Source organism: Callospermophilus lateralis, chromosome 2, assembly GCF_048772815.1.
Source record: "Callospermophilus lateralis isolate mCalLat2 chromosome 2, mCalLat2.hap1, whole genome shotgun sequence".
In the NCBI taxonomy this organism is placed as follows: Eukaryota; Metazoa; Chordata; class Mammalia; order Rodentia; family Sciuridae; genus Callospermophilus; species Callospermophilus lateralis.
Window position 1 is genome coordinate 103,072,389 of NC_135306.1, and position 11,279 is coordinate 103,083,667.

The 11,279-nt window shown below is 35.7% G+C and overlaps 1 protein-coding gene and 1 pseudogene across 1 annotated transcript; one reads left to right on the forward strand and one right to left on the reverse strand.

The window, feature by feature from the left end:
* The first annotated feature begins 298 nt into the window (after nt 1-298).
* Nucleotides 299-1,234, forward strand: LOC143391050 (olfactory receptor 8B12-like). Its single transcript, XM_076843610.2, has one exon. The coding sequence runs from the start codon at nt 299-301 to the stop codon at nt 1,232-1,234; it is 936 nt and encodes a 311-aa protein (XP_076699725.2).
* A 5,032-nt stretch (nt 1,235-6,266) lies between these two features.
* LOC143391051 (ras-related protein Rab-18-like) lies at nt 6,267-7,258 on the reverse strand (annotated as a pseudogene).
* Nucleotides 7,259-11,279: the final 4,021 nt, after the last annotated feature.

Consider the following 11,279-nt stretch of genomic DNA (forward strand, 5'->3'; position numbering starts at 1 on the left):
GGAGTCAGATGGCTGGAGTTGACCTGCTGCTGCAACTCAGTAGCATTGGGACTTAGCGCAAGTCACTCAGGTCTCCCTTTACATCATCTGTAAAATTAGGACAGGTATAATGCCACCCAGCATTTAGAAGTGTGCCTATTCCATAGTTAGTGTTCAGTAAGTATTTCTTTTCCCTCCACCCCTTTCATTTCCATGAACTTCCATGGTGTGTAGATTCTCTCTCTCTCTCTCTCTCTCTCTCTCTCTCTCTCTCTCAGTGACTTGCTTCTTTTCCTCTCACAGACCCTCCTAGAGGAGCATGGCTGCAGAGAACTCCTCTTCTGTGACAGAGTTCATCCTTGCAGGCTTAACGGACCAGCCAGGACTCCGGATCCCCCTCTTCTTCCTGTTTCTTGGTTTCTATGTGGTCACTGTAGTGGGGAACTTGGGCTTGATAATGTTGATTGGGCTGAACGTGCACCTGCATATTCCCATGTACTTTTTCCTCCTCAACTTGTCTTTTATTGATTTCAGTTACTCCACCACCCTCACTCCTAAAATGCTGGTAGGTTTTGTCTCAAAGAAGAACACCATTTCCTATGCGGGGTGCATGACTCAATTTTTTTTCTTCTGTTTCTTTGTATTTTCTGAATCCTACATCTTATCAGCCATGGCATACGACTGTTATGTTGCCATCTGTAAACCATTGCTGTACACGGTCACCATGTCTCCCCAGATGTGTTTACTCCTTTTGTGGGGTGTTTATGGGATGGGAGTTTTTGGGGCTGTGGCCCACATGGTAAACTTAATGTTTATAACCTTTTGTTCAGACAACCTTATCAATCACTATATGTGTGATATCATACCACTCCTTGAGCTGTCCTGCAATAGCTCCTACATACATTTGCTAGTGGTCTTCATTGTTGTGACCATTGGCATCGGGGTGCCCATTATTACCATTTTTATATCTTATGGTTTTATTCTTTCCAGCATTTTCCACATTAGCTCAACTGAGGGCAGGTCAAAAGCATTTAGTACCTGCAGTTCCCATATTATTGTGGTATCTCTTTTCTTTGGGTCAGGAGCTTTTATGTACCTCAAACCACCTTCCATTCTGCCTCTGGATCAGGGAAAGGTGTCCTCCATTTTCTACACTGCTGTGGTACCCATGTTCAATCCATTAATCTATAGCTTGAGGAATAAGGATGTCAAAATTGCCCTGAAGAAAACCCTGAGCAGAAAAATCTTCTCTTGAAAGGGTTTGGGAAACATGTTCCAAAATTTTATCATAGTATTTCTTTATCCAGTTTTTTTTTTTTCAGTGAAGGAAACAATCTGGTGTTTTCTACCCTCTACTTAGAGGAAACTTAAATCCTGTTCTTAGGCACAATAAATGTGCCTTCAATGATTTACCCACACAATTATTCCAATCACTCTGCTTTACAAGAATAATTTTTTTGCAATCATAGAGCAATTAATCTCTACTGTGCCTAAGAAGTCATTTAATACAGCCTCTTCCATAGCACATCACACATAGAGAATTCAGAGGTGTTTTGTATTGTCCATGGACACACCTGTCTTTCTGCCAGAACTGGGACTGAAATCCATGCACTCTATTTTCCTGAAGCTCTGATTTCCTATTTTATCTTTCTCATGACCAATTTCAGTTCAAAAGTTGCTGTGGGCTTTTAAAGTAATCTAATTCTTTCCCCAGTGATGCAGTACAACTTTTCATGGATTAATTTTTGGAATACAATATTTGAAAGAGTGTTGGAGGTGAAAAATTTGGTTGATTTGGTCTTGGCAAAAAAAGGCGTGTTTTAAAATTTAGGGGGTGTGAGAATAGATATCATGATAGGTTTCACGTGGAATCAAGCATCCACACTTACTGAGATGATATGCAGAGTCCTATGGTCTCTATTTCATTAGTTCTCCTAAGGAAGAGGCAGGCAGATTTACATTACTGCAAGATAATGGATACAAATTTCATTCATTATGTCTAGACTATGGAGATATAATGTGCAGCCTCACTTCAAGGCTCTGCATAAGATAGCTTAGTAATAGAAAGCTTTGAATGTAAGTGAGCCAGTTGAGTCATAGAAACAAATTAGCTATTAGGAGAGACAAGGTAACATTATATTTTGAAGCACTGCATATATCTGTGATCTTCTTTTTTAAATATTTTATTTAGTTGTAGATGGACACAATTCCTTCCTTCCTTCCTTCTTTCCTTTTCTCTCTCTCTCTCTCTCTTTCTTTCTATATGGTGCTGAGGATAGAACTCAGTGCTTCACATGTGCTAGGCAAGCGCTCTACCACTGAGTTACAGCCCCAGCCCCATATCTGTGATCTAATAGCAGGGCATAAAGGAAACAGATGGTCTTAGTACAGGTCACATATTCACAGCATGGGTTAAATAGAGATACTGCTTAATAAAATCTGAAGGACATTTTTTTTTTTGGTCTGAACACATTATTAGTAATAACAATTCTTTTTGAAAAAATGATGTGAAGATATTCGGACTTTTCTTAGTAAAGTTCCCTTCTGTTAGAAAAAAGGAAAGTTTGTATAAGTTGGACAAAAGTTTAGTTTTTTCCTTTGGAATCATTCTGTTCAATCAGGAGGTAATAAAAGGAATGAAAGTTTAGAAGAGAATTTTGCTTTCATTAATGGGATAGAATATTTATAGATTGAGGATGTGATAGGGAGTGTGGGGAATCAGTACAATGTAGGCAAATGGAAAAACACTGCATTAGTGTTTTAAATTGAAATAAGAAACAATAAAGTGTGCAAGTATTAAATATTCAATGAACTTTTCTTTTTTGAAATGAGTTGAGTTTTATACCACCACATAGACTGAGGTGGGTCATTTAAAAATGATAATTTTCATTTAAGAATGTTCATGCCTATTCTTGCCCGGTAAATACTACTTCTTACCCTCTTCCTGGAAATATCTACTATATTTACTTTTATCATAACGGATACATTTGGTCATTCTTGAATTTCCTATAAATGTTAAGTATCACATACATTAGTCCTCCTCTCCCTTCTCATTATTAATATTGTTTTGCATTTTTGGAATCCAAGACCTTGCTCATACAAAGCATATGCTCTATCACTTAGCTACACCCCCAGGCCAACACACTTACTTTAGTGCTTGGCTTCTTTTACTCAATGTAGAGTGTATTGTGTGGTCAATCTATAGCATTGTACTTATTGCTGCTTAGTATGTGTTCTTTTGTATGAATGTATAGCAATGTACTTATCAATTATTTTCTTAATAGACATTCATTGGTTTGTTTTCAGCTTCTGCATTTATTAATAAGGTTGGTATGAAAATTCTTGAAAATGAACACCTTTTGGAATATACAATTATTTCTCTTGGATATATACCTAGATGTGAATTTATGGGGTCATAGGACAAGCATTTATTTAGGCTTCTAAATACTACCAGATACCCAGGTGTGATGGTGTTTGCCTGATAATCTTAGTGACTCAGGAGGTGGAGGCAGGAGAATCACAAGTTCGAGGTCAACCTCAGTGACTTAGCAACTTAGCAGGGGTCTCAGGAACTTGTCAAGATGCTGTCTCAAAATAAAAAATAAAAAGTAAAGTGGTTTAATCCCACTATAGAAAAAAATCAGCTAAATAATAACGTTGGGACTGGGGCTTTGGCTCAGTGGCAGAGTGCTTGCCTAGCATGTGGGAGGCACTGGGTTTGATCTTCAGCATGGCAAACAAATAAAATAAAGGCATGTTGTCCATACACAACTACGAAAAAAATTAAAAAAAAATAATAACTCTGGACACTTCTTATGTTTATTAGCTATCTGGGTATTATCTTTTTTATATGTCAGTTCAATTTTTGCCTACTTAAAAATAATGTTAGGTTTTTCTTTTTTTAAATTGAGTTTAAAAATATATTCTGGGTCTGAGTCCTTTGCTTGTTCATTCACATGACTGTTCTTGATGTCTTAGTTAGAAATGTTTTAATTTTAATAAAGTCAGTTTATCAACTTTTGTTTTTACTGTTTTTGCTTTGTCTTGTTTAATTTTTTACTACCAGAAATTTGAAACAAGATTCTCATGTTTTCCTTTGAAAGCTTTATGTTTTATTTTTCTGTGAGGTTTTAAAAGAATTTTTGGTAAATTTCAAATCAGTTATATGGTATGAGTTAGTTTTATTTTTTTCATGACGGTATTATAATGTTTCAACATCATTTATTGAAAAGAATCCTCTTTAAATTTTATTGACTGTATCTACATGGTTGTACTTGAAAATCAGTGACAATACTGTAGAGGGACTGGCTGGAAAGGAGTTGACTTGGAGCCAAAGTGCTATATTTTACAAGTACAGTAGTGAATGGAAATGAGGACAGATACTCTTGTTTTGTTATGAAAGTACACTTATTCCTAGGAATTTGATATCTTTTGTTCTATTTTAAATGGATATTTAAAATTCAGTTTTTAATTATTTATTACTAATATGTTTTAAAAGTTGATTTTTAAGGGAAAGCAGGCTATATTTATTCAAAAACTACAAAAGATTACAACATAAATCTATCAAACAAAATTAATTTTTAAAGTTATATACGAGTCACTCATACGTATGAAAATTCTGTTCAAATCTAAATGACAATCCATTTCACAGAAAGATTATTATGTCACTCAAGGAGTGAAAAGTAATACACAGAAAAGCTTTGTCAATACAGACTATATAAATATACAAATCTAAAGTTTAATGTAACATGAACAAATCATAAGTACACAGTTCACTACTACCTTTTTCTAACATTATAGAAGTAAATGTTTTGTATTTAGTGAAATTTACACATGTATAAAATCTTTAATCCTAAGTAGACTAACAAGTGTAAACCAAGTAGAAAGTGAGGTTTTCACATGTGAGAATGTATATTTCAGAAAGAACCCAACTTGAAGTAAATTCATTAACATATATTGCAAAGGTTCACAAAAATGTTTATCATTTATAATTGTACAGATTAAATTGCTAAGAAATTAATATCAGAATCTTACTGTGGGGTATTGACTTCCCTTAAAGGACATATTATTTGGGAGCTTAAAATAGCAGAGATCAATATAAATTAAATAACATGGATGGAGAAAAATATACAATTTGCAATAACATGAGGTTAGAAAACTGAACATTGTAGAAAATATATATTAATGTCCATAAGTTGGTTTTGATAAACTATTGGTTACTTGTTATAATAAATCATTAAGATATTCATTACAATAGCATTTTCCCACACAGGTCAGAATTTGGAAGCAGTATGCCTTTCTCAAATTGTCATTTAGTATTTTTTTTCTTTCCTACCCCTCAAAGCACAGAAATAGGTTTTTGAATATCAGTAAGCTATTTATGGAGGTCACAAGATACAGATATTTATACATACTGCACAAGCTACACTGAGGTACCTGGACAAATGCTACCAACATGTATGAAAAAAGATGGTTTTAAAAGCGGTAAGTACTAAAGTAGTTACGATAAACACACTGTTTATGTCCTTCTGAAACCCCAGTGAGGGAAACCTTATTGCCATTCTGCCAAATGCAATATAACTAAAAGCATTGCACAAAGGATTATGAATCCAATGTACATATCAGAGGATCAAAGATCCAGTTAAACAACTGAGCTAATCCATTAAGTAAATTACAAAGTAATACCAAACTTCTTTAATGTGTCAGTACTATTTTAGAAGCATCATCAGAACAAATAGAGATTTAATTATTAATTGGACTTGGCTACATTCTGTACTGAAAATTTTGCTTAGTACTATAGGAGAATCTCAGACATCCTAGAAAAGCTGTGAAATCATGCTCTTTGTTATTCATCAAAGGAAATTTAACAGGTTTAATGATACCTGTATGCCTCCCATTGTTCTGTAGGTCTTTCTACATACCAAGCAATTCAGTAATTGACAGGAATACTTAAGCAGAAAAGAAAAAAAAAAGAAAAGAAAAGAAAAAGAGAGAGTAAAACAAAAACAAAAACAAAGCAGCAGACCCTGTATTGACAGATGGATGTTTAAAAAAATTACCTGATAAATATAAATCATAAAATCAAATGTACTCATAAAGGCACACTTATTTTGTGTTATATACAAAACTGTAGATTGCAAACCATGCATGCATACCATAACATTTTACCTAGAAAAGCCGATGAGTAGGATTTCTTGCAAATATTTACTGTCATGATATAAAACAATTATGTGCAAATTGCAAGGTGCCTAAAATAGCAGTTAGCATTTATATATAGAAAGAGGTCACTATCTGATAAAATATTCAAGAGATGGAATTTCCCAGAGTTTATAACACAGAACAATAACCACCACAGGCTCCTTCTCCATGGCTTTTTTCCATGTGTGACAATTGGACTCCTTTATTCTGGTTCTCACTTTTCCATAGTCTAGGCGTCTGAATGATCTTTTCAACAAGTTCTTCAAAGGCACATTGTACATCACCACAGGTTTTTGCAGTTGCCTCTAAATAACATGGAATGCTTTCGTGCAAATTTCAGGCCTTCATTTCTACCAACTTCACGATTTTTCTTATCAATTTTATTTCCAACTAGCATGTTTACTATGTCATTTCTTGTACAGTAAGTTTCCAATTCATTTAACCAATTATTACATTTTAACAAAGGTGTCTCTTTTTGTGACATCATAAACTACTATAACACCCTGTGCACCTCTGTAATAGCTGGGAGTTAATGTTCTAAACCTCTCTTGACCAGCAAGCAGTATCCCATATTGCAAGTTTAGTCTTATTTCCATCCACTGAAATTGTTTTTGAAAGGACACTCACCAAGTCCACTCAAAGTCCAAGGACCACACCATACACCAGAATCTGATGCAAGGGATTTATTGTCATAGTGTGGAGTAAACCAACAAGGAGGGCAGCAACATGTTGGCACTCACAGGCCAGCTTTATAGCCTGCAAGAGGAATTTCACAAGCATGCTTAGGGGTTGCATCACGGGCTGGGGTGGGGTTGACCTTTTAGCAGGCACACGTTCTTATGGGGAGCTAAGCAGTATTGCCTCAGAATCTCTAGATAAAATGGCTCCCAACCTAAAATGGTGGATCTGATGCTAATATTGATCTGATGCCGATATTTTTCACCTTAAAGTCAACACCTATTTTTGCTGCAAGTTTTGGATCAAAAGTATTATCTGTGAACCTCAAGGTCAGGCTGGACTTGCCCACCTCATACTCAACAATGATGAGGATCTTCAAAGTGGGCAACATGTCCTGGTCCATCCTGACCCTGCTCTGCTCTGAGCCCAGCTGGCCACCCAGGTCCGCCTCTTACCCCTTCACTTGAAAGTTGAGTTTTGTATATTGACTTTACATTCAGAAATTTGCTAATTTTATTTTTTAATTCTGATTGTTACTAAAATTGACCAAAAAGGAAATAAAAACTATTACTATTGTTATTTTATTAATTTTTTTGTATGTCAGTATATACATTCATGTTGAGGTAGGAGTTTAGGGACCTCAAGACAGTGAGGCAGGATATAAGAGAAAAAAACCAGCTGGAGTACAAGACAGAGGGATGAGTCATCATGTCCCTGTTTACAATAAATTTTATTACCATGACAACTCCCACCTCAGAGAGCTTATTGCCTTGGCAACTCCCTCCACAGGCTCTGTATTCCAATTAGATGAAAATTTCTTCCAAATGGAATGAGGTCTTCAATCAGGTCTGTGTGGAGAGGACGGAAGCACAGCTCAGCACATAGGACAATACTCCTTTAGATATTAGGGACCTTGAGCCACCTGCCTGGGTTCACTCTACTTTACCTAGTGTTAATTTCAATTTCACTTTCAATAAATCTGTGTTCTGCCTGTTACTTCTGTTTGTCTTCTTCAATTCTTTATTGGGTCTTCAAAAAGCTGGACTCTGACTGGAAACCTCACCAGTACCAATGTCATAGGCAAATAAAGACAGATTTGATTATTTCTTAATTATCTTTTTTATCTTTTATTTTCCTCATTGCACTGTCAAAGATCCCAAAATAATTATGAATAGTGCTCTCCTTGTATTTTTATTTTTATATTTTATTTTATATTTTGTACTGGGAATTGAACTCAAAGGATGCTTTACCATCGAGCTACATTCCCAGTTATTTGCAATTTTTATTTTGAGACAGGGCCTCACTAACTTGCTGAGGGTCTCACCAAGTTGCCAAGGCTGGCCTCGAACTTTCAATTATGCCTCAAACTTCTGAGTTGCTGAGATTACGTGGTGTTCCACTGCTCCTGGCTCCCTGTCTTGTTTCTAAAGGTAAATGCATTTAGGCTTTCTCTGTTGAATATGGGGTCTGCTACAATTTTTTTTTTAAAATTTTGTTTTGTAGATAGTGATCAGATTATGGGTGGATAATTAACACTTTTTACTTAAAAAGATTTTTTTTCCTTTGAGAATATATTGATACCACCTGTGGGTAAGAGGTTGGGTTTGACCGCTCCTCATGTACCTCGAACACTGGGAGTCGATTTGGTAGGAAACTACGTTTTATTCAATACCAGATTTGAAGGAAGATAGAGGAAACATTTTGTTTTAAATCACAGCTTCAGAAAATTCTGTGAAAGCTTTTATAAAAGAGAATGAAGAGTGGGACCAAAGGCAGGAAGTTGGTAGTTTTAGCCAGGCAGGGTTAGGGAACATGTCAATGGCACCTGGCTGATCAAGGGGTAGTTTCTGTTCTCTGTGTGAGGAAGTGTAGAAGTTAAAACACTTGGAGCTTTAATTCTTATATCAGGAAGTTGCCCTTAATTTCAGGAGTCGGTTTCAATATGTACAATGGTTACAAAAAAAAAAAAAAAAAAAAAAACAGTAAAAAAAAAAAGTATACAGAAAAATAAGCTTTTGTTCTCTCATGCTCATGTTCTTCCTCTGAGATGTAATTATTCCCAGAAATAGCAGAGGCATACACGAACATACCTCTATCTCTGTGTCTATTTATTTGTACATCTGTATATTTATATTTCTAGAGACCCTTATATGTATTAAAATTTTATAAAAATAAATTAAGGGTTGAGTCTTCCAGAAAAGTGGTTTAAAGAGGAGGGAACACAGGGCATTGCTGGATGAGAAGAGGAATCCAACACAAAAGGCATGGGAGAGGGTGTGGCAGGCAGGAAGAGGGAAGAGGAGGCAATACAGCAAACCCAAGGTGATTTTAGCCCTGGTATTGTTTCTGAGTTTTTTCTGTCTCCACTGCATGGTTTGACTCTCTCTGGTTACTATTTTATGTTGGGAGAAGAGCCATTGAATATGAAAGGTGCCGAAATGGCAACCATTTTTTTTTTCCTTTTTCACTAGGACACAGATTTTCATGTGATTTTAACCATTAACACAGTTCAGAAATATCTCAAATGTTACATGGATGTCATCAATATTACAAAAAAAGAAGAAAAAGTGACAGGCATTAGTGAAGGTCAAATATACATTCAAGGGAGAATGTGGGCTATCTCTAGAGGGACAGACAGCCTGGCAAATATTTTCAATTCAATGAATTTACATACTAAATTTTTTATCTATTTATCTTATTTACCTGTTTATCTTAAAAAAGCATTGTTTTAATCTCCAGGAGATAAAATGCTTGGAGGTTAGCACTCTCATCACTCTCATCCTCAAAACAAGTAAAAACTAAAGAAACTGAAAAACAAAATCTCTTCTTAGATCTGTTAGAAAATTGAGGTCATGTGACAATCTGATCCCTTAAAAATTGGAGAGGTGAGAAAAGAATTGTAATTTGCCTGGAGCAGAAGCTGTTGGAGCTAGAAGGTTGTGTGTGTCTATATTGGTAGGAACACAAGTGGTAATTGATGACTTGCGGGAGGCAGATGATATACTCACCTGAAAGGTCCAAATTGCTGAGGGCCCAGTCTTAGAAGTGTCCTCACACTTACCTGCATTTTACCTCTGGAAGTCCTACAGATTCTCATGGTGAAGATCAGAAAAAATTACCCTAACCTTCAGACAGGAGGAGGACAAAGTAACCATTCTGAAATACAACCCAGAGCTTTCTGTGCTCTGCTTGTCCTCAGAACACTGCTGTCCTACACTCTAAACAATGTTGGAGGAAGGCAATGATCCAATTCTAGTCTCCTCTTGTCCCTGCTAGGCTTCTGGCCTCCCCTAGAGGGTAAAAAAGGTTGAGAAGTACTTGCCAAGGTCCTAACCTCAGGAAATAGGCACAATTAAAGACTGAGACCAAATCATAGCAACACAGAATGGTTTTTTTCTCCTCCCAGCCTTACTATCACATCAATAAATTCTCTATATAATAATAAAGGATTATTGCAGAAAGAAATGTAAAACTCAGACTCTAGGAGATTTTCTAGAGAAATGCAAGGACAACAGGGGAGACAAATGAGTAGAGGAAATTGAATGAAGCCTCAGATAACTACAGCCACAGCAAACAGTAAACAGTGTAGCTCCTAGCCGGATAAACATAAAACCTCACATTAAACCACACGTTAAAACTTCACACTAAAATCTGTTTGCCTCAGTTCCTATTACCCAATATGTCATGTCTGGCTTTCAACAAAAAATAAGGCATGCTGAAAGACACTATAAAGTCTTCAGAGACAAAACAAGCAACAGAATCATAGTCAGATGTAGTGGGGGTGTTGGAATCATCAGACTGGGAATTTAAAACAACTGTGATAAATATGCTAAGAGATTTTATGGAAATAGTGGACAATAGGCAAAACAGATGGGTAGTGAAAGTAGAGAGATGAAAACTCTAAGAAGGAATCAAAAGAAAAGTCTAAAAAATGCACTGTAACAGAAATAAAGAGTACTTTTTCATGGTCTCATCAGTTGACTGCACATAACAGAGGAAAAAATTATCGGTCTTGGACCTGTGTTAAATGGAATTGTCCAAACTGAAATATAAAGAGAAAATGGAATGGAAAAAAATGGAACAGAACAGAGATGAATTGTGGGATAGTTATAAAAGATGTAACATATGCATAATGAAAATACTGAAAGAGAAGAAATAAAGGAAGAGAAGAAAATGATTGAAATAATATTAGAAGAGAATTCTCCAGAATTAATGTCAGACATCACACCATAAACCCAAGAATCTCAGTGTATGCTAAGCAGGATAAATACTATTAAGTCTACACCAGACATCTCTTATTTAAACAGCAAAAAACTAGACAAAAAGAAAAACTTCAAAGAAACCAGGAGGGGAAAGAAACACTGATATTACCTATAAGATTTTATTAATCAGGGAATGTGGATGAGAATTACAAAGATTTATAT